The sequence below is a fragment of the Melanerpes formicivorus genome, unplaced genomic scaffold, assembly GCF_026170545.1.
Source record: "Melanerpes formicivorus ecotype bairdi unplaced genomic scaffold, bMelFor1.0.p_v2 SCAF_148, whole genome shotgun sequence".
NCBI lineage: Eukaryota > Metazoa > Chordata > Aves > Piciformes > Picidae > Melanerpes > Melanerpes formicivorus.
Window position 1 is genome coordinate 271,480 of NW_027142500.1, and position 23,938 is coordinate 295,417.

At 48.9% G+C, this 23,938-nt stretch overlaps 1 protein-coding gene across 1 annotated transcript in view; it reads right to left on the reverse strand.

Annotated features, from left to right (window-relative positions):
• NPSR1 (neuropeptide S receptor 1) overlaps positions 1-22,163 on the reverse strand; it is an 85,322-nt gene extending 63,159 nt beyond the window's left edge. Inside the window, exons 1-2 of the mRNA XM_068168660.1 lie at positions 22,017-22,163; positions 7,825-7,957 (exon numbers count right to left, since the gene is read on the reverse strand). Of these exons, the coding sequence (XP_068024761.1) occupies positions 7,825-7,957; positions 22,017-22,163 (280 nt within the window). The remainder of the gene's footprint in view (positions 1-7,824; positions 7,958-22,016) is intronic.
• Positions 22,164-23,938: the final 1,775 nt, after the last annotated feature.

The following is a 23,938-nucleotide window of genomic DNA, read 5'->3' on the forward strand; positions in this document are numbered from 1 at the left end:
TGTGGTGTGAATCCAAGCTTCAGCAACACTGAACTTGAAGGCAAATTACTCACAGCCCTAGAGATCCCTGCAGCTCTGAGCACCACATTGAGTTATGCTGTTGTTAACTTTGCCACACCAACTCAGTTAGAAGCAAATGAAGGTGCATTTACAAGCAAGAACTACACTTTACAATGGAATGAAGCTGGAGGTGGGGAGATTCAGGCTGGATGTGAGGAGGAAGTTCTTCACCCTGAGAGTGGTGAAACCCTGGAATGGGTTGTCCAGGGAGGTGGTTGAGGCCCCGTCCCTGGGGGTGTTTAAGAGCAGGCTGGATGAGGCTCTGGCCAGCCTGATCTAGTGTGGGGTGTCCCTGCCCATGGCAGGGGGGTTGGAACTAGATGATCCTTGTGGTCCCTTCCAACCCTGAATGAAACTATGAAACTATGAATGGAATGCAATGAATATGTAGCAAATAGACAGAATTGACAATATAGAATCATAGACTCAAACAGGTTGGAAAAGACCTGAGAGATCAAGTCCAACCTATTACCTTATAAATAGCATAGCATAGCATAGCATAGAACAGAACAGAACAGAACAGGATAGAATTAAGCTAATACCCAATACCTCCTGACAACTAAACCATGGCTTCAAGTGCCACATCCAATTCCCTCTTGAACACCTCCAGGGATGGTGACTCCAGCACCTCCCTGGGCAGCACATTCCAATGGCCAGTTACTCTTTCTGGGAAGAACTTTCTCCTCACCTCCAGCCTAAACTTCCCCTGGCACAGCTTGAGAATCATTATAGAATAGTCCAGGCTGGAAGGGACCTCCAAAGCCCATCCAATCCAACCTCCCTGCAGTCAGCAGAGACATCCCCAACTAGCTCAGGCTGCCCTGGGCCTCGTTGAGCCTCATCTCGAGTGTCTCCAGGGATGGAGCCTCAACCACCTCCCTTGGCAACCTGGAGTCGTGGTGGCCAAGTCCCAGAGAGCATCTCCAGGGTGCAGATGCTTGATCTGCAGGACAGCCCTTGTGAAAAGGCTGTGTGAATTAGAGATGCCAGTAGGAGTCCTGCAAGAGAGATGCCGGCTCTGTATGCTGGGGTGCTTGGTGCCATGGGTTAGTCGTTTAGGTGGGTTGGATTGGTTGATGGGTTGGACGTGATGATCTTGAAGGTCTCTTCCAACCTGGTTTGGTTTATTCTAAATAAATTGGTTTATTCTAAATTGGTTTATATACAATTAGCAAACAGAGAGACCAGGGAAGCCATTCCACTGCCCCCCTCTACCCCACCTGTCCCAAGAGAGAAAAGGAGCAGAGAGAAAGCAGTGGCTTAGACTTAACTAAGTCTAAGGGCCACAAGGATGATCAGAGGGCTGGAGCACCTCTCCTATGGAGACAGACTGAAGGAGTTGGGGCTGTTCAGTCTGCAGAAGAGAAGGCTCCCAGGTGACCTCATTGTGGCCTTCCAGTATCTGAAGGGGGCCTACAGGAAGGCTGGGGAAGGACTTCTCAGGATCTCAGGTAGTGATAGAACTAGGGGGAATGGAATGAAGCTGGAGGTGGGGAGATTCAGGCTGGAGGTGAGGAGGAGGTTCTTCACCATGAGAGTGGTGAAGCCCTGGAATGGGTTGTCCAGGGAGGTGGTCGAGGCCCCATCCCTGGAGGTGTTTAAGCCCAGGCTGGATGAGGCTCTGTCCAGCCTGATCTAGTGTGGGGTGTCCCTGCCCATGGCAGGGGGGTTGGAACTAGATGATCCTTGTGGTCCCTTCCAACCCTGAATGAAACTATGAAACTATGAAACTAAACAATTTCAGCCAAGGCCAGCTGATAAGCAGGTTAATCTCTCCCAAGTGAAGCAAAGCAGCAGAGATCAGGAAAGGAGAGAGAATTTGTTTAGCATAATCTTTCATTTTCCTTTTGACACCCAATAGGGATTTATTTATATTGTTTTTCTACTTTTCTGCTCAAAATCTGTAACTAAATGTTAAAGGCATAAACCCCACCACAGATGTAGTAAGGGATGAGCACGGAGGCTTAGCTCTGAGTTTGCCAAGTGGGTTGAAGCACTGAATTCTGGCAGCGCTGAAAGCGTCCTCAATCAGTTAGTGGCTTCTCTTCTGCATCTGGCTTGGCAGCCACTCAAGTAGAACAACAGAGCTCATTTCCCATTCATGTATTATGCACAATTTGCTTTTGAATACCATGTTTACTCTAACACCAAGGTTAGATTTTCGTTTCATTTTGCTGCCACACCAGCAGGAAGCCAGGAGGATTGGGGACACCACTCACCTATTGAGCCACAGATCAATAAACAAATTATACAGAGTTTTATTGTGGGGTTTATTTGTTTTAAATGGTTTGGAAATGCCTGCAGTGATAAAGCTCTATCCATTATTCTTCCCTCTGCTTCTATTGTTTTTCCTTTGAGCAGGACTAATAAATACTTGAAGACTCTCAAAAATAGATGGAAGTAGCAATATTGAGTGAGCAGAAACTTCTTGCCAGGAGATTAGACTTGTTTAGTAGGATTTAAACATGCCTAGCATGTCAAAGCAATGTGACAAGCCAGTGTATTCATCATGCTCTGTGTCTACCTCATAACTTGTTGTGAAAGGATGATGACTGTTGCCAGCTTCTTTGTTGCTCTTAATGTTTCTGAAGATAGGAAGGTGAAATGGCTCCCTTGCAGCAATTAGTTCATAGAATCATAGAATCAATTAAGGTTGGAAAAGACCTCAGAGATCATCAAGTCCAACCTGTCACCCAACACCAAGTCATTTCATTATGCCAAAATACTGACAGGGACCCTTGCTGTGGGAAGATAAATCAGAGTTACAGAATACAGAAGTAACCAGGTTGGAAAAGACCTCAGAGATCACCGAGTCTAACCTATTACCCAGCACCATCTCATCAACTAAACCATGGCACCAAGTGCCTCACCCAGGCTCCTCTTAAACACCTCCAGTGATGGTGACTCCACCACCTCCCTGGGCAGCACATTCCAATGGCCAATCTCTCTTGCTGGGAAGAAAGTTCTGACTCCTGCAGCACAATGCCAAAACATAAGTCAACATTGCTGTTCCAGCTGATACTACTTCTTTTTGAGGCATAAGAAATTTCATGAAAACAGAAGGAAGAATTATTTCACTGTGAGGGTGATGGAACACTAGAACAGACTTCCTGGGCAGTACATTCCAATGACCAATCTCTCTTGCTGGGAAGAATTTCCTCCTCACCTCCAGCCTAAACCTCCCCTGGCACAGCTTGAGACTATGTCCTCTTGTTCTGGTGCTGCTTGCCTGGGAGAAGAGACCAACTCCTGTTTGGCTACAACCTCCCTTCAGGTAGTTGCAGAGAGTAATAAGGTCTCCCCTGAGCCTCCTCTTCTCCAGGCTAAGCAACCCCAGCTCCCTCAGCCTCAGGTACTACCTGTGCATTTGCTCTGGATGCAAGCCCAGCTCTTGTGCCCTCATGCCAGGTAGACACACACAATGCCATTTCCCACCCTTCTCTCTTCCAAAGCCCTTCTAATGACATTTGTCCTCAGTACTCAGCTCCCTGATGCCAGTCAGCAGAACACAGTGTTCCCCTGGGTCTTCAGTGGTGCTCTTTTCCCATATTATTGCTGCTCTGCCTACCTTTCATCATTTTCAAATGGGATCAGGAGCTCTTTGAGCAGAAACTGCCTCTTTTGCAACTCCTTGTGACCACTGTAGCATTGACCTGTGATTGATGCTCCCAAACTCACTGTGCGGCTGGCTCAGCACGCCTTGCCTGATGGAAAATACTGCTGGCAAACAAAGGAAGGGACATGAAAGTCACAGCTGAGATAAGAAATGAAACCACTGATTACAGATGACTCAGAGGAAAACCAGCCATTAGCATTTCTGCAGAGGAATCACTGCAAACTTTCACCTCCCCACCTTGCAATAATCCTTACGGCACCTGGAGCTATGGGACAGTCGCTTCGCATCAGTTTGCATGCCCTGGTCTAACTGCTTCAACTGAGGGTAGTTATTCAAAGGAGACAAGCTCCTGGGCAGACCTAGTTGAGACCACGAGCAGGAGGAGTTCACTAACTTCCACAGAAAGCATGTTAAAAATTCGAGAAGTATAGGCTGGGTAGGGACTGGCTCAGCCCTGAAGAGATGGACTTGGGAGTACTGATGGATGAAAAGCTCAACATGAGCCAGCAGTGTGCACTTGCAGCCCAGAAAGCCAACCACAGCCTGGGCTGCACCAAGAGAAGAGAAGCACAGCCAGCAGGGCCAGGGGGGTGATTCTCCTCCTCTGCTCCACTCTGCTGAGACCCCACCTGGAGCTCTGTGGCCAGTTCTGGAGCCTCTATTAAAGGAAGGATCTGGAGGTGCTGGAAGATGTCCAGAGGAGGGCCATGAGGATGAGCAGAGGGCTGGAGCTGCTCTGCTATGAGGACAGATTGAGAGCGTTGGGGTTGTTGAGTCTGGAGAAGAGAAGGCTCTGAGGAGACTTAATTGTGGCCTTCCAGTATCTGCAGGGGGCTACAAGAAATCTGGGGAGGGACTTTTGAGGGTATCAGGGAGGGATAGGACTGGGGGGGATGGAACAAGACTAGAAATGGGTAGATTGAGATTGGATGTTAGGAAGAAGTTCTTCCCCTTGAGGGTGGTGAGAGACTGGCACAGGTTGCCCAGGGAGGTGGTGGAAGCCTCATGCCTGGAGGTTTTTGCAGCCAGGCTGGCTGTGGCTGTGAGCAAGCTGCTGTAGTGAGAGGTGTCCCTGGCCATGGTTGGAACTGGCTGATCCTTGAGGTCCTTTCCAACCCTGACAATTCTATGGTTCTACGTAATGTAGTCCTCAGGTCTTCCAGTTGAAAGTGGAAGATGGTGGATGCCCCATCCCTGGAAACATTCCAGGTCAGGCTGGATGGCTGTGAGCAAACCTAAACCACTCTGCAATTCTATGATTCAACAGTTCTCTGAACCAGGCATAAAACAAACACCAAAGGAGGATGTAATATTGCTGGGAAACCACATATTAAATAGCTCTTTAGTGAAGATGTGCTAATTCCTATCATAGCTTGCCAACAAAAAAAGAAAAGGCAATAGAAAGCATATAAAAATATCCTATACCCCCAAACAATACAACACAGCTGTCTGGTAAGCAGGGATTAGAAGGAAGACATTGTTATAAAACCAGCAGATATTCCCCCTTGGGAACCTTGAAAGCCCACAAATTCAGCCCATTCAAACAATGTGCTGCTTAGGCTCTTGTTTCCATTCCTAGTTGCTGAGACAGAGCCATTTTTACCACCCAGGTTTCTGTGCATTTTCCACTTTGCCTCTAAACTACACAATTCTTGGACCAACATCCTCCTGGTTTTTTTTCCCCTCCCCCCCACTCTTCTCCACATTTCTATTTTTATATCTCACTTAATGATGAAACCAGACAACAGGAAACTTATTTCCTCTCTTCTGACTGATGGAGCAATCTCTCTGTGAAGCACTTCAGAACGAGTTTTAGCAGCAAAACACAAGAGATTTATCTTAAACCAGCTTTATCTAAGCAGTTCCACGACAGCAGCTGGGGACAGGACTTCTGGGAAATGTGGATGCAAACCCAAAGCGGAAGAAAAGATTCAGGGAAGTCAATGAGTTGCAGCTGCTGCACCTGGCATAGGCACTGCTACATCTAGCAACATCTCTTTAGATCAGGAGCAAACTGAGCCCTAAGGTAAGCGGCCATCCATCTACTTAGAGGGATAGCAGGGAACACAACTTGAGCTCCTGAGCCCTTTAGCAGTTGCCCTAAGGTTCTGGAATCTCTTTTAATTGATTGTGAGTCTCTCATTGTTGCATTGTCGCTACCCACCTGAAAGACCAGCAGTGGGTAGCAGTCTGAAGGACTCACCAGGTTGGGAATTTTATCTACAATGTCTTTTACTTGGGCACCAGGGAGGCAGCTGACCTCTCTATGAAATGGGTCTGGTCTGCATATTGGGCCCTCTGGTCCCTTCAGTAGGGAGTCTCCTATAATGATCCTATGAGGTTTCTTTTCCAGATTAGTTTTGATGGCTGGCCTGAGGCAACCTGTCATTGGTGCAGCTTCTGACCTTCTTGAGTTCTCGACCTTACCAATGACCTGTTCCTCCTGCAGAGCCTCATACTTGTTCTGTAATTGCACTGTAGGCAGCGTGCTGCTCACAGGAGCAGACTTTCTCCATTTGCATTTCTTCCGTCGGGCAGAGACCTGTTCCCATTGGCCCTGCTCATGTGGGTTACTACAGGCAGGTTGAGAGGCTTGCTGCTGGGAAGGTATCAAACTCCCTGTTCCACTAAGAGTTACCCCCTGTTCTGGTTTTGTAGAGGTTAGATTATGGGAATAGTCAATTTTCCTTTTGCTGTCTCTTATAGCTCTTAGCCTTTCCACCTCTTCTTTTAGTTCAGCCACCATGCTCATCAGATCACTGATCTGCTCACACCTAGCACAGGAGTTGTTCCTTCCTTCCTCCATAGAGTGCCAGGTTCCAGCACTCACTGCAGCCACCTACCTGAACATCTGCTTTATGGCAAGCTGCAGCTGGGGAATGGAATGGAATGGAATAGAATAGAATGGAATGGAATGGGATGGGATGGGATGGGATGGGATGGGATGGGATGGGATTAACCAGGTTGGAAAAGACCTTTGAGATCATTGAGTCCAACCTATCACCCAACACCATCTTCCCAGAAAGAGTAATTGGCCATGGGAATGTGCTACCCAGGGAGGTGGTGGAGTCACCATCACTGAAGGTGTTCAAAAAAGGGATTGGATGTGGCACTTGGAGCCATGGTTTAGTTAGTCATGAGGTTTTAGGTGATAGGTTGGACTTGACGAACTCTGAGGTCTTTTCCAACCTTATTGACTCTATGATTCTAAATAGGCTGTTTCCTGTGTCCACCTCCTGGGCTGGACACTCAGGACACCAAAAGTGTAACTTATGTGTACCAGGAGGTACCCAGCCTAAACTGCCACACAAGTGGATCCATGAAGAGCTTGCACCACAGAAGAGTGAACTCTGCATCGCTCTGAGGTTCCATTAGATGAGAGAAGAACTGGACTGTACTGATACTTGAGCCTGAATGAGAGTCTGTTTGGGTGGACACCAAGATGAAGATATGGACTTCAGCGGACATGTCATCAGAAGATTTATGATCTGATGATGTGTTTGGGTGCAAAGATTATGGTATGAAATAAGGGGTGGCATGTTGCAGTTTGAGCTGGGTGCTCCCTGCTGTGTTTACTTCCTGTGTCCAGAAGTCCAGCCCAGAGGGGTGGACACAGGAAATTATGTATTTCTTACCATAATTCTTTGCACCACTATAAGATCCAATGCGGGGTCTAGCACTTCCTCTTTCTTCCTCCCCCATCAGCCAGTAACTGGGGAGATGTCTCCTGGCTTTGGGGCTGGCTAGGCCCAAGGCCACAGGGGGATGGGCAGTCTCAGATCTGGCCTGCTGAGACTAGCTTAGCAGTGTGGGGGTGGGTGGGGGAAGAAGGAGCCTTGGGGTCTTGGGTGTACCCTCAGGTAGGGATGGGATGTCTCTGGGTCTGTTTTGGGATCTTTCTCTGTCACTGCACTTCTGGCTTTCTGTAAACATTCACTGCTTTCTATTTAAACTTTCCATCACTTTGGCTATGTGTTTGTCTGAGCTGTTTATTTCTGCCCGTGGTGGGGGACCAGCCTCAAACCCAGCACAATGCTTCACCACTCAGCATGCAATTTCTTAGTCTTCTTGTTGATAGTGCAGCTGGGATGCCCTTTCTCCTTTGACAGTGCAGCTGAGATTCCCTTTCGCCCCCACACACACACTACCTGTGATTGCCAGCTGCGTGACGAAGAAGGTCATCCGTGACTTGCGTTTTCTCCTCCAGGTAGAGAAGAGCACGATGGCATTCCCAGCAATTGTGACAATAAAGAGGATCCAAAGGGTCACCAGCTGCTCTGTCTGCATTGGTGAGAAAAGGCACAGTGAAAAAAAAGCGTATTGGTATGGTGGTGGGTTGTGACTTGGGGTAAAGTAGTCAGTTATCCTAGGAGCAATGAAATGAGAATGGAAGGGGGCAAAAAACCCAAGAGGGTGAAATGTGAGTTTTGCCCACTGATTACTCATTATTTAGCCTGACATATATCCTTGTTCTTTCAGAAAATCTTTATCATGCATCACTGCTGGGGAAGTTCATCCCAGTTTGCTCTGCAGTGGCTATATACTGCTTCCATCTTACAGAGTACAGAATTAACCAGGTTGGAAAAGACCTTGGAGATCATCGAGTCCAACCTATCACCCAACACCATCTAATCAACTAAACCATGGCACCAAGTGCCTCAGCCAGGCTCTTCCTAGACACCTCCAGTGATGGTGACTCCACCACCTCCCTGGGCAGCACATTCCAATGGCCAATCTCTCTATGAAGAATTACTTCCTAACATCCAGCCTAAACTTCCCCTGGCACAGCTTGTGAATGTGTCCTCTTGTTCTGTCGGTGGTGGTTGCCTGGGAGAAGAGACCAACCCCCACCTGGCTACAACCTCCCTTCAGGTAGTTGCAGAGAGCAAGAAGGTCTCCCCTGAGCCTCCTCTTCTCCAGGCTAAGCAACCCCAGCTCCCTCAGCCTCTCCTCACAGGCCTGTGCTCCAGACCCCTCCCCACCTTTATTGCCCTTCTCTGGACACCTTCCAGCATCTCAACATCTTTCCTAAAGTGAGGGGCCCAGAACTGGACACAGAACTCAAGGTGTGGCCTAACCAGTGCAGAGTACAGGGGTACAATGACTTCCCTGTTCCTGCTTCACAAAACCAGTGACTGTTCAGCACTTCACACTAAAATGAGAGGCAGCTTTCCCTTTTCTCCTACTGCTCCAGCAAGCTGTGAAATAACCAGCTGCCTCCCTTTGTGAGCAGGATGGATAGATGGGCTCTGCTGGAGAAATGGGAGAAAGAAATACTTCTCCCAGCCCCGGCGAGTACAGGTCGTCCACAAGCCCTGCAGAACTCCAACGTCCCCTCCAAGGCTGCAAGGAAAGCATGACCCACTGGAAGACAAACAGGGTAGCAAGCGATACGTGATGACAAAACGTCCTCTAGTGGTTCTGTGCACAGAGAAAAGGGAGGGAGGAAAACAAAGCTTCTCCTGCTCTCAAAGCATCGGCATCCTGGGGCTGCAAGAATGGCTGTGCACACAGCTGCCCTTGCTTGTTTTGTGAGAGCACAGCCAATCTGCCCCCTCATCTTGGTCCTCTCTAGATGCAGGAGAGTTATCTTTTCCTTCTGAAGGTTTCCCCTTGTCGTGGGAGGTGGTGAGGTTCGTGTTTTCTCCACAACAGCCAGCCAGCTCTGAGCCTGAGAAGCACCAAGGCAGCTGAGCGTGGGTCAGCCTGGAGAAAGCATCCTGCATTCCTGCAACATCACAGAATCATAGAATCAGCCAGTTTGGAAAAGACCTCAGAGATCATCAATTCCAACCTAGTACCTAATACCTAACACATCCTGACAACTAAACCATGGCTCCTAGTGCCACATGGCATATGGCACATGGCAGAGAGGCTGAGGGAGCTGGGGCTTTTTAGCCTGGAGAAGAGGAGACTCAGGGGAGACCTTCTTGCTGTCTACAACTACCTGGAGGGAGGTTGTAGCCAGGTGGGGGTTGGTCTCTTCTCCCAGGCAAGCAGCACCAGAACAAGAGGACACAGTCTCAAGCTGTGCCAGGGGAGGCGCAGACTGGATGTTAGGAAGAAATTCTAGACAGAGAGAGTGATTGGCAATTGGAATGTGCTGGCTGGGGAGGTGGTGGAGTCACCATCACTGGAGGTGTTTAGGAGACTTGATAGGGTGCTTGGTTTCATTGATCAGGTGGTGTTGGACGACGGGTTGGATGTGATGATCTTGAAGGTCTCTTCCAACCTTGTCCTATTCTATCCTATCCTATCCTATCCTATCCTATCCTATCCTATCCTATCCTATCCTATCCTATCCTATCCTATCCTATCCTATCCTTTTTTGAACACCTCCAGGGTTGGTGACTCCACCACCTCCCTGGGCAGCACATTCCAATGGCCAATTACTCTTGCTGGGAAGAACTTTCTCCTCACCTTCAGCCTAAACCTCCCCTGGTACAGCTTAAGACTGTGTCCTCTTGTTCTGGTGCTGGTTCCCTGGGAGAAGAGACCAAGCCCCACCTGTCTACAACCTCTATTCAGGTAGTTGTAGAGAGCAAGAAGGTCTCCCTTGAGCCTCCTCTTCTCCAGGCTAAACACCTGCAGCTCCCTCAGCCTCTCCTCACAGGGCTGTGCTCCAGACCCCTCCTCAGCCAAATGTTGGGAAAAGAGGAGGCTGAGGGGAGACCTCACTGCTGTCTACAACTACCAGAAAGGACATTGTGGAGAGGCTGCTGCTGGGCTCTTCTCACAGGTAATTAGAGATAGAACAGGAGGGAACAGCCTCAAGCTGTGACTGGGTAGGGTTAGACTGGACAGTAGGAAACATTTTTTCATGCCAAGAGTGGTCAGGGATTGGAATGAGCTGCCCAGGGAGGTGGTGGAGTCCCCAAGCCTGGCTGTGTTACAAGGTGGTTTGGATGTGGTGCTTGGGGAGATGGTTTAGGGGTGACCCTTGTACAGTAGGGTTCTGGGTTAGACTCAGAGGTCCTGAGGGGCTGTTCCAACCTGAATGTTTCTGTGACTCTGTGAAAATCCTCACTTAGAAAATCCTGTCCTGTGTACAGCTGCAGGTAGTGGCATGGGGGAAGATGGTTCTGCTGCTCTTCTGCAAAAACAAAGTGAAAAGAGGAGATTTTTATCATAGCAACAGGTCTGAAGGCCTGAGCAGGGGAGCTGAGAAGGATAGTAATCATCATGTATCCAGCAGCAACAGCAGACACATTATTATTAGAGTCAAAGAGAGAAGAAATCCATACATGGCTCAGCAGAACTGGTAGTTGCAAACCCAGTTTCCACCAGGGACACCTCTACTAGAGCCTGCTGCTCCTGCAGCCATGGTCCCTCCTCTACTGGGGACCTACTTGGAACCAGCCTTACTTTGCTCCAGGCAGGTAGCCACAGTATCCTGTGTGTTATGCTGGCATGAGGGAAGACCAGACCTGGTCTATGAGCAATTTTTGGCTGCTCTCTGTGCCTGAACCCAAGAGCCCAGCTTAAGGCTCCAATGAAGGCTGTGTTTAGATGGTTTCACTTTTCCCAGTGTAATTTACCATTTCGCTCATCTCACCTAGCTTTAAAGCTCTAAAGAAAGACAACTTCTCTACATCATCATAATATAGAATCATAGAATTGTCAGGGTTGGAAGGGACCTCAAGGATCATCCAATTCCAACCCCACTGCCATGGGCAGGGACACCTCACACTGCAGCAGGCTGCTCACAGCCACATCCAGCCTGGCTGCAAACACCTCCAGGGATGAGGCTTCCACCACCTCCCTGGGCAACCTGTGCCAGTCTCTCACCACCCTCCTGGGGAACAACTTCTTCCTAACATCCAATCTCAATCTACCCATTTCTAGTTTTGCTCCATTCCCCCCAGTGCTATCCCTCCCTGACACCCTCAAAAGTCCCTCCCCAGCTTTCTTGTAGCCCCCTTCAGATACTGGAATTGATAACTTCAATCCCCACAGCCTCTCTCAGGGTTAACATGCAGAATGTAAACTTCTGTGGTCATTAATGGGATGCCCACCATGATAAAGGCCTTCTTGAGGCTAGGATTAGAATCCAAAATTACCTTGATGAATTGGAAACATGCATTGGACAAAAAAGAGACAACCCCAAGCATGCTGTTCGACAGAGGACTTCACAGCACAGTGGGTATAAGTACATTGGATGGGGCAAGCCTTCAAAGCATCCCCAGAGATGTTGAGTTGCTGGAATGTGCCCAGAGAAGGGCAACAAAGCTGGGGAGGGGTCTGGAGCACAGCCCTGTGAGGAGAGGCTGAGGGAGATGGGGTTGCTTAGTCTGGTGAAGAGGAGGCTCAGGGGAGACCTTCTTGCTCTCTACAATTACCTGAAGGGAGGTTGTAGCCAGGCGGGGGTTGGTCTCTTCTCCCAGACAACCAGCACCAGAACAAGAGGACACAGTCTCATGCTGTGCCAGGGGAGGTTTAGACTGGAGATGAGGAGAAAGTTCTTCCCAGAAAGAGAGATTGGCCATTGGAATCACAGAATCACCAAGGTTGGAAGAGACCTCAAAGACCATTGAGTCCAACCTGTCACCACAGACCTCATGACTAAACCATGGCACCAAGTGCCACATCCAATCCTTTTTTGAACCCCTCCAGGGATGGTGACTCCAGCACCTCCCTGGGCAGCACATTCCAATGGCGAACGACTCTCTCAATGTGCTGCCCAGGGAGGTGCTGGAGTCACCATCCCTGGAGGTGCTCAAAAAGGGATTGGATGAGGCACTTGGTGCTATGGTTTAATTGATTAGATGGTGTTGGCTGATAGGTTGGACTCGATGATCTCTGAGGTGTTTTCCAACCTGGTTAATTCTATTTTGTGCTATTCTATTCTAAGTGGAACATGACTTAATGTCAATCTGAGAGCAACAACCATCATCCTGGGATCAGCAGTGGGCTTAGTGCCTCTGCTCTAATCCTTCCAATGTGCCCAGCAGCTGTGCTGCACTGTGCTTCCAGAGAGACACCAGGGAATGAGTTGACAGGAGTGGAGAGGACAGAGCCAGGTGAAAAATAAAACCAAAACTGAATGGATTCAGTTGCTTAATCTAGCAAAGCAAGCAGGCTGCAGGAAAATAAGAACATGGCCTCAAAGGCACAAAAAGACACATAAAAAAGGAAAGGAACCATCTCTTGTTCAGATCTGCTGCAGACTGGCCAAAAACAAGTGAGCCAAAACTACAGCCCAGAATTCAGGCTGATCATTTCATAAACTCAGCTTAAAAATGCACCAAATGGAGAAGGATTTGTTGAGTCAGTGAAGCCTTCATCTATGAAGGTGCTAAAACCAGTTATTAGATAGAAGGGGGCTGACTAATCCTTAACCTTCACTCCAGCTTCACCTCCTGTAATTTTGGTTTAGTCACCCCCTTGAGGTTGCTTAGCCGCAGAGGAGTTTGTTTCATGTCTTGTTTGTTCATTAAGCAAAAATCCTCTTTTTGTAGCATAGAATCATAGAACCCAAGAATCAATAAGGTTGGAACAGACCTCAGAGATCATCAAGTCCAACATTTCACCCAACACCTCATGGCTAACTAAAGCATGGCTCCAAGTGCCACACCCAATCCCTTTTTGAACACCTCCAATGATGGCGACTCCACCACTTCCCTGGGCAGCACATCCCAATGGCCAATCTCTCTTGCTGGGAAGAACTTTCTCCTCACCTCTAGCCTGAACCTCCCCTGGCACAGCTTGAGACTGTGTCCTCTTGTTCTGGTGCTGCTTGCCTGGGAGAAGAGACCAACCCCCACCTGGCTACAACCTCCCTTCAGGGAGTTCGAGAGAGCAAGAAGGTCTCCCCTGAGCCTCCTCTTCTCCAAGATAAACAACCCCAGCTCCCTCAGCCTCTCCTCACAGGGCTGTGCTCAAGTTCTCTCCCCAGCCTTGTGGCCCTTCTCTGGACACATTCAAGTGTCTCAATGTCCTTCTTAAACTGAGGAGCCCAGAACCGGACACCGGGCTCAAGGTGTGGCTTAACCAGTGCAGAGTACAGGAGCACAATGACTTCCCTGATCCTGCTGGCCACACTATTCCTGATGCAGGCCAGGATGCCATTGGCCTTCTTGGCCACCTGGGCACTTTGCTGTCTCATGTTCAGCTGCTCTCAACCAGTATCCCCAGGTCCCTTTCTGCCTGGCTGCTCTCCAGCCACTCTGACCCCAGCCTGTAGCACTGCCTGTGGTTGTTGTGGCCAAAGTGCTGTACCTGGCACTTGGATGTGTTAAATCTCACGCCCTTGGACTCTGCCCATCTGTCCAGCCTGTCACGGTCGCTCTGGAGAGCCCCCCTACACTCTAACAGATCAACTCCTGCTCCCAACTTGGTGTTGTCTGTAAACTTACTAATGGTGGTCTCAATCCCCTCATTTAGATCATCAGTAAAGATACTGAACAGGATTGGCCCCAGCACTGATCCCTGGGGGACACCACTCGTGCCTGGCTGGCAGCTGGATGTGGCACCATTCACCACCACTCTGAAATCCTCAGCAGGGTGATTTACACAAAAAAACAACAACCAACCAAGCCTACAACATTGTTTGATGACATGTTGCACAGACATCAGCGGCATTCTGGATTCAAAGGAGAAAATGACATCTCACAGAGCCCTGTCTAGAAGCTTTTGGCCAGAGCTGCCTTTGCTAACTGCTTTGCATGAGAATGCCATGGGAGAGGCTCATGCCACACACCAGTTCTTTCAGACTGGAAAAGCTAAAGATGCTGGTGACTTATTTAAGGTCACAGAACCAACCAGAGTCCAGGGGATTTCCTTGGCTTGACTGCAGCCTTTGCTTGTGCTGCTACTACACCAGGCTGCTGTTTGGAGCAGTGTTTGACATCTGCAGTGCATATTCATGTTTTGCTAATTGGCTGGAAGATTAAAACCAGTTTTAAGTCAATGAAGCAAGCTGTAACTTGGGTGAAATCTAACCCAGGAAAACCTCTCTGAGGACTGTGTCTTGCTTGCAGAAGCAGCTGAATCCAGAGGCTGCAATAAGTATATCCTGGTTTGTATCTGAAGCAAAGATCATAGCTATGAGCGGATGGTTCTCCTCCTTACCCTCTACCGTGCCCCAGTGAGGCCACATCTGGAGTGCTGTGTCCAGGTCTGGGCTCCCCAGTTGAAGAGAGCCCAGCAGAAGGGACTGGAGTATCTCTTACAAGGAGAGGCTGAGAGAACCTGAGGCTGTTTAGTCTGAAGAAAAGACTGAGAGGGAATCTTATTAATACCTATCTCAAAGGTCTTTTCCAACCTGGTCTGGTCTGGTCTATTCTATTCCCATTCCTATTCCCATTCCTATTCTATTCCATTCCTATTCTATTCCTATTCTATTCATATTCCATTCCTATTCCTATTTCCATTCCATTCTATTCCACTCCACTCCACAGGGCAGATGTCCAGGTCACAGGATCTTAGGGGTTGGAAGGGACCTCTGGAGATCATTGAGTCCAACCCCCAAAGACGGGGCCAGTCTCTTTATAGTGGTGCCCAGTGACAGGACAAGGGGCAACAGCTATAAACTACAACACAGGAAGCTCCATCAAAACCCAAGGAGAAAATTCTTACCTGTGAGTGTGGCAGAGCACTGGAGCAGGCTGCCCAGAGAGTCTGTGGAGTCTCCTCCTCTGGAACTTATAAAAGCCACCTGGTTGTGATCCTGTGCAACCTGCTCGGGGTGCCCCTGCTTTAGCAGGGGGGGGTTGGACTGCATGATCCTCAGAGGTCTCTTCCAACCCCTACCACTGTGGGATTCTGCAGTTCTGTGATAGTCTTGATTTTTCATGCCCTCAGGAAAGAGAACACCTGGCTATTTTTTCCCTAGGACATTTTTAACATGAAGGTCACTCAATGGTCCGTCCATAACTGTATGACTTCAATAGCCCTAATGAAAAGTGAACTGCTGGTTTGCTTGGTCCCCCCCCCCCCCCCAATCACAAAATGTGGGTGAAATGATTAAATGTGCCCAATCTGAACAATTAAAACCTCTCAAAAGCCTGGAGAAATTAATGCTTTGTAGGCACATTTGGACAGCAGAGGCAGATGGACACAAACCCTGTGGCTGCGTGGAGCATGAAGTCAGGACTCTGAGGGCTGCCAGGACAAAATTGCCCAAAACAGTTGGCTCAGAGCTACCTCCAGATGGGCTATCAAGTGTTGCTTTTAAGCTGCTAGACAAAGCCTTTCTGGCCAACAGCCCTGCAGCAGAAGCCTCACAAGGAGATCAGCTCTTACATCTGTTTAGCCTGGAGAGGAGGCTCAGGGGAGACCTTCTTGCTGTCTACAACTCCCTGAAGGGAGGTTGTAGCCAGGTGGGGGTTGGTCTCTTCTCCCAGGCAACCAGCACCAGAACAAGAGGACACAGTCTCAAGCTGTGCCAGGGGAAGTTTAGGCTCAAGGTGAGGAGAAGGTTCTTCACAGAGAGAGTTAGATGTTGGAATGTGCTGCCCAGGGAGGTGGTGGAGTCATCATCCCTGGAGGTGTTCAAGAGGAGATTGGATGTGGCACTTAGTGCCATGGTTTAGTAGTCATGAGGTGTTGGGTGATAGGTTGGACTTGGTGATCTTTGAGGTCTTCTCCAACCTTATGATTCCATGATTCTATGATCTGGGGGGGCCTCAGAGCTGTCTTCCAATACCTGAAGGGATCCTACAAGAAGGCTGCAGAGGGACTTTCCATGAGGGTGTCTAGAGACAGGACAAGGGGGAATGGTTTGGGGCTGAGGGAGAGCAGGGTTAAACTGGATCTTAGGAAGAAGTTCTTCAGTAGGAGGGTGGTGAGACTCTGGAACAGGCTGCCCAGGGAGGTTGTGGATGCTTTTTCCCTGGGGCTGTTCAAGTGCCAGGTTGGAAAAGATCTTGAGCAGCTGAGTCTAGTGGAGAGGTGTCCCTGCCTGTGGCAGGGAGGTTGGAGCAGATTATCTCTGAGGTGCCTTCCAACCTAAGCTATTCATTCTCCAAGCAGCCTCTCAGGAATAGCAGCAGTCATCACAGCATATTGCAGACTGCATTCAGGAGTTCCTGGCACCTTCTTTGCACAGACTTCATTCTCCTCCTCTTCCCCCCACCAGAAGATTGCTAAGTTACTGATGAATCACTTGATGTGCCTGTTTCTCTCAAGTGTGTGCTTGCATTTGCAGAGATTACTCTAGAAATTTGACAGCACTCATTTTTGTTTTCCTATTATGTATTCAATAAGGGGATGCTCTGTGAGATTTGCTTGACAATCAGAATAGCAAGCAGCAGCATAGGCAAATGTTTTCCAGCAGATAAAGAGACTCCTGCATTTAGATGAAATGACAGAGACCACAGACTCAAACAGGACACCTGGAGCCAAATAATTGTTACATGGCAGTCCTATAAAAGAAGTCCATGCAAACCTTCTCTCCATGTGTTGGTCTTCTCCAGCTCTTTGTTGAAGATGGTAAGACACACACACACACTAAAAAATAGAGATAAGCCCCAGGAGACCTAATTGTGGCCTTCCAGTATCTGAAGGGGGCTACAAGAAAGCTGGGGAGGGACTTTTGAGGGTGTCAGGGAGTGATAGGACTGGGGGGGATGGAGCAAAACTAGAAATGGGTAGATTCAGATTGGATGCTAGGAAGAATTTGTTCCCCATAAGGGTTGTGAGACACTGGCACAGGTTGCCCAGGGAGGTGGTGGAAGCCTCATCCCTGGAGGTTTTTGCAGCCAGGCTGGATGTGGCTGTGAGCAAGCTGCTGTAGTGTGAGGTGTCCCTGCCCATGGCAGGGGGCTTGGAACTGGCTGATCCTTGAGGTCCCTTCCAACCCTAACAATTCTATGATTCAATGCCCTCTGAGGACAAGCACATGCTCCTACTATTGGGGAAGCTGTGGGGCTGCTGAGGGCATGACTGCTTCCTCCAGTCCTAATCACAGAATTATAGAATCAATAAGATTGGAAAAGACCTCAGAGGTCATCAAGTCCAACCTATCACCCAACACCTCATAACTAACTAAACCATGGCTTCAAGTGCCACATCCAGTTCCCTCTTGAACACCTCCAGGGATGGTGACTCCACCACCTCCCTGGGCAGCACATTCCAAGGGCCAGTCACTCTTTCTGTGAAGAACTTTCTCCTCACTTCTAGCCTAAACTTCCCCTGGTGCATCTTGAGACTGTGCCCTCTTGTTCTGGTGCTGGTTGCCTGGGAGAAGAGACCAACCCCAACCTGTCCACAACCTCCCTAGCTCCATGCGTGACCAGGGCAAAACTATTCTGAGATTTCAGCTTCTCTCCAGGCAGGTTTCTAACTTGCAGCTTATCAAGTTCATAAATTAAGAAGATCCTAAGTGGAAGAAGGCCACAAGGTGTTCAGATGACCTCTGTTCTTTTCAGCTGATTGTTCCTGGCAGTCACTTAGAGCCCTTTTACACAGATTCAGTGCATATGGGGGAGATTGTAAAGGGATAGAATAAAGTCTTCTTTGGCCTGGCAGGTGGGAGCTGTAATTAACACCAACTACCACTTCTGTTCTGAATTTGGTTCTGACATAGCCAGCAGAACTTCTTGTGGTTCAAGACAGTAACCTACCTGGATGCCTCATACAGGGGCATCCAACAAGGACAGTCTGGGTTTTCAAGGACCACTGGCTACAAGACAGCAGCAAGACCTGAGTGCAGGCAGGGATGAGCAAATACCTTTGCTGTGGGAAGCACCAGCTCCAAAGTGCCATTCAGGCTCTGGAGTCAGCTCATGCAGTGGATGTTCATCCAGCCTGCCTTTACTGCCAGCCATGGGCTACAACATGTTTACCCCCCCCCACAAAAGGCCAAAGCCCCATTGTAAATACATTTTGAGCACTGAGCCCTGGTTTTTAACCCATGCAGCCTATTCTAAGTTAAAGATCTGATCACTTGAGCTGCATAACCAGACCCTTATGAAGAAGGAGGAGATACTGCTTGGCTTGGAAGGGGTAAGGACATAGCCACAACGTAGGCAGTGCTGGCAGAGGGCATTTAACCAAGTGAGGAGGTGTCAGCAGCACTTTCCAAACATTAGCTTCTAAAGAGAGCTGAAACTGCTGGCAGGGAGCCCTGTCTTGCCTTCGCTGTAGCCATCAGAGCAGGTGCTCTATCCTTCCTTCCCTGCAGCAGCTGTCACTTGTCTCCAGAGTCAAAATATTTCCATGCCTGTCAATAATTAGTAATTGCTGTGAAATCAGTGAACCTCCTTGCAAAGTTCATCCTACATATGCCAGAGCATCCAGCTGAGGAATGAAGGCTAACAGCACTGAGTTTCCTTTACCAATGAAGAGAAGCATGCATGACCACACAGGGCTTCCTAATTATTGTCATTTACTCCTCTGCCCTATTAAGGAGCATTCTTCTGCCTGGGCTCTTTCTAATCACAGAATTAATTGTCACTTTTGCCAGTATAAAATACTGCTTCCCTGATGCCATTCGGATTTCCAGCCCTAATTGTGGGCAGAAGAAAGGAGAGAAAGTTGTTACAAATGCTTTGCTTCTTGCTTCTGAGATGTTTAAACGAGGTTTGTTTGTTGTTTTCTTTGAGGAATGTCTAACATGAAGAGGAAAAAAAGGAGGGAAAAGAGAGGGGGGAGGGAAAAGAGAGGGGGGAGGGAAATAAGAGAGGGGGGAGGGAAATAAGAGAGGGGGAGAGGGAAACAAGAGGAGGGGAGAGGGAAACAAGGGGGGGAGAGGGAAACAAGGGGGGGAGAGGGAAACAAGGAGAGGGGAGAGGGAAACAAGGAGAGGGGAGAGGGAAACAAGAGAAGGGAGAGGAAACGAGAAGGGAGAGGGAAACAAGGTGGGGGAGGGAAACATAGGGGGTGGGAAACAAGGAGGGGCGGAGGGAAACAAGGAGAGGGGAGAGGGAAACAAGGTGGGGGAAGAGGGAAACGAGAGAGGGAGAGGGAAACGAGAGGGGGAGAGGGAAACGAGAGGGGGAGAGGGAAACGAGAGGGGGAGAGGGAAACGAGAGGGGGAGAGGGAAACGAGAGGGGGAGAGGGGAAACGAGAGGGGGAGAGGGAAACGAGAGGGGGAGGAAAACAAGGGAGGGGGAGGGAAACAAGAAGGGGGGAGAGGGAAACAAGGAGGGGGGAGAGGGAAACAAGGAGGGGGGAGAGGGAAACAAGGAGGGGGGAGAGGGAAACAAGGAGAGGGGAGAGGGAAACAAGAGGGGAGAGGGAAACAAGAGGGGAGAGGGAAATAAGGAGAGGGAAACACGGAGAGGGGAGAGGGAAACAAGGGGTGGGGAAACAAGGGGGGGAGGGAAACAAGGGGGGGAAACAAGGAGAGGGAAGAGGGAAACAAGGAGAGGGAAGAAAGAGAGGGGAGAGGGAAGAAAGAGAGGGGAGAGGGAAGAAAGAGAGGGGAGAGGGAAGAAAGAGAGGGGAGAGGGAAGAAAGAGAGGGGAGAGGGAAGAAAGAGAGGGGAGAGGGAAGAAAGAGAGGGGAGAGGGAAGAAAGAGAGGGGAGAGGGAAGAAAGAGAGGGGAGAGGGAAGAAAGAGAGGGGAGAGGGAAGAAAGAGAGGGGAGAGGGAAGAAAGAGAGGGGAGAGGGAAGAAAGAGAGGGGAGAGGGAAGAAAGAGAGGGGAGAGGGAAGAAAGAGAGGGGAGAGGGAAGAAAGAGAGGGGAGAGGGAAGAAAGAGAGGGGAGAGGGAAGAAAGAGAGGGGAGAGGGAAGAAAGAGAGGGGAGAGGGAGGAAAGAGAGGGGAGAGGGAGGAAAGAGAGGGGAGAGGGAAGAAAGAGAGGGGAGAGGGAAGAAAGAGAGGGGAGAGGGACAAGGGAGAAAAAGGAAAGAGGAAGAGAAAAGAAGAAAGATAGAAGAAGAAATAAATAAAAAAGAGGTCATCCTTGAAATGTAGATAAGGAAGTGCTGTCTGATCAGTTAAAAAAGTATCAGCAGCATGTTAAAGGAGACCCCGATTAATTAACTGCAGAACTACAGATCAACGTTTTCCTTGCAGGAGTGGAAACCTGTTGTAATTCCACAGGTTCCACCGGCATTATACCAGGACACAGCAACCAACATTGCCCCTGGACCCATCCCCCTTTACCTAACAGATTATCAAATGCTATTGGTGCCTGTTTCTTTCTGGTTGGAAGAGATCTGTAGGGTGCTGAGCTCCAGAAGGAGCGGCAGGGGACTCCTTCTTGGAGCGTTTAATAACCTGACTGTGACTTGTACGATGTGGCACAACAGTGAAGGGGACACATGGCATGGAGCATGAAATTAAGCAATGACAACAGGCACAGAAAGAGGAAGGAAAGATGAATTTCAGTGCCTCTTTCATCTTTTCCCTGCATTCACCTCCAAGCATCACCTGTGCCATATGTGAATGAATGCACTTCCCATGCCATTCACTACTGAATGATTCACCTGGTGTGTTCTTAACAGCAGCTTTCAACTTCAACTGCATCCCACCCACCCCCACACTCAACTTAAAAGCAAACAAAGCAACTAAGCAGAACCTGTTCTGTTAGATTAAAAAATGAGAACAAAACCCAAACCACACCACACAACAAAATCCAAACACCACCAAAACTTTCTTCCAGGTCTCCAATGGTTGTTGCAGCTGGAAAACAGGAAAGAAATCCCCTGATGCCAAGAGGGTAGCTATGAGAATTTACACGAAAGAGGTGTTAAAGTAATGCAAGGCTTTGGTTTCAAATGCACTGTAGAACTACAATGGCTCCAGAGAAAAGCAGTATTGTCCCTTCTGGAAGGGGATAGAAAGGGCTCAAACCTGCAAGCTTCCTGGAAAGGGATAGAAAGGGCTCAAACCTGCAAGCATCCTGGAAAGGGATAGAAAGGGCTCAAACTTGCAAGCATCCTGGAGAGGGATAGAAAGGGCTCAAACTTGCAAGCATCCTGGAAAGGGATAGAAAGGACTCAAACTTGCAAGCATCCTGGAAAGGGATAGAAAGGGCTCAAACCTGCAAGCATCCTGGAAAGGGATAGAAAGGGCTGAAACCTGCAAGCATCCTGGAAGGGGATAGAAAGGGCTCAAACCTGCAAGCATCCTGGAAGGGGATAGAAAGGGCTCAAACCTGCAAGCATCCTGGAAAGGGATAGAAAGGGCTCAAACCTGCAAGCATCCTGGAAGGGGATAGAAGGGGCTCAAACCTCTAAGCCTGAACTCAACTCCTGCCACTGTCTTGTTTTCAAGTATCTGCCTTTTACACGGGGGAAAAACAGCAACAACAACAACAAAATATCAAACCACCAAGATCTAAGGGGAAATAAAAGTTCAGTCATTCTAAGTTGCCTCCCTGCAGAGGTGCTGAAAATGCACCCAAGCTGCAGGCAGGTGAGAAAAGTAACTGCACACCTTCAAAGAATACCTTGAAAGAATAGTAAAAGGATCCCCACTCCTCTTCTGCCACCACTTCAGTGAAAGTCACCGTTTCAGTGCAGGTGACCAGGGGAAGATCCAGCCAGCCGGTGCCTCCCTGGGAGCTGCTGCTGGCTTCTGTGGAGCCAACCTCCATCACTGGGTTGTTGGTTTGTTTGGTTGTTTGCTTTGTGTGATCTGAGTTGTCCGGGTCTTTGTAAGAGTTAATGCAGCTCGGGCTTCTCTCACAAAAGCGCAGCAACAAAAGCTTGCTCCTCGCTGCTCCGCCACTGGCTACCAGAGGCGTCGGGCTGCAGCTAAGTGCTAGGAAAGGAGGGAAAAAAACCACCAACAGAAGAAAAGCCAAGCTGGCACTGTCCCTTTGAGCTTTCCTTCAGTGCAACTCTGACGACAGCCGTCCACATGCTCTTTCCAGCAGCAGGAGCAGCAGCCAGGTAAGTCAGTCAGAACACATGGACACAGCCATGTGCCTTGTGGATTCTGGATTGCTGTCCTGATCAGAGCTAGAGCAGAGCAAATTCTGCTCAGGGCTGTTACTTTGCAGCTCAGCCTCTTCGAAGTGATGGCACTTTCTGAAGCCAGCAACAGCATGCTTTCACAGTGTCTGCTTCTAGGAGGGATAACTTGATCTTTACAGTTAGTAGCAAGGATTGGGATGCAGAAAGGCTCTTGCTTTATACTTGCTCCTATGGAGCCTCAAGGTCACATTTCACAGCTATGTCCCAACAACTTTGGTGGTGCTGTAACACTTACCCACTTTGCCCAAAGAGGTGGTAGATGCCCTATCCCTGGAAACATTCCAGATCAGGTTGTTAGGGCTCTGAGCAACCTGATCTAGTTGAATATGTTCCTGCTCACTGCAGGGGTGTTGGACTAGATGACCTTCAAAGATCCCTTCCAACCCAAACCATTCTACGAACTTGGTTTCCCGTCACTTGCTCATGACAAAACCTTGCCCTGTGTGCTCAGCATGCATGGCCATGGAGAAGCTCAGGAGGAGTTAAATTCCTCACTCTGAACAGCCAAGGACACCCTCTCCCCAGCTGCTGGATGTCCACAAACTGCCCTAGCTGAGGCTGTGCACATTTTCACCTCTTGTGAGCAGCAAGAGAGGGGTGGCTGCAGGACCTCCTGGCTCCCAGGACCAGTAGCAGCATGGCATGGGGGCACAAGCAATGAAATTCAGGTGTAGGTTTTGACTGCAAGCTGTCCCAAGTTGGGACATGTCTGGATGTGGAGCTTTGGAGCAGGCTGTTGTAAGTCCTGGAGAAACCTGAGTGTCTCAGACCACTCCTGGAGATGCTAGAGTCACTCAGAGGAGGGGAACTGGTCCAGGCCCATACACATAATTAGTACCAGTACAGACAAGGAAGGATGAGCGCTGACCCACATGCCCCAGTGATCAATATTTAAAAGCAGTGAGTGATTCACAGGATGAGATAAAAAGAACTGCCCCAGGACCACTGTGTTTTGCTGGAAGCCCCTGGGAAAAGGCTCATCAATATCTTATCCAAAACAAAAAGAGAGGAGGAAATCTCTTTTAACTCTTTCTGTCTGAATCATTTGCTTGGGAGCATCCAAGCTTCTTGCAAACAGCTTCTTCTTCCTTCTTCTTACCTTGCTCCCTTTTGTTTACAGAATTCTCTTAGAGTTAATGTTTATTACACTGAATGTTTGGGTTGGGTTTTTGGTTTTTGCCTTTTTTTTTACTGGCACTTTCCTTCCCCCAGAGCTGCTATGCTCCAGCCTATCACAGGCACTAAGAGGCTTTTCAGAAGTTACATTGCATGCCAGATTGCACACAGCTCTCAGGACCAACCGAGAGTGACTTCTCTTGTGGCTCTGCCAGCTACTTGCCCTAAGTAGTGCTTATGGTGCTACAAAAGGCCCTACCATGCCCTGCTCCAGCAC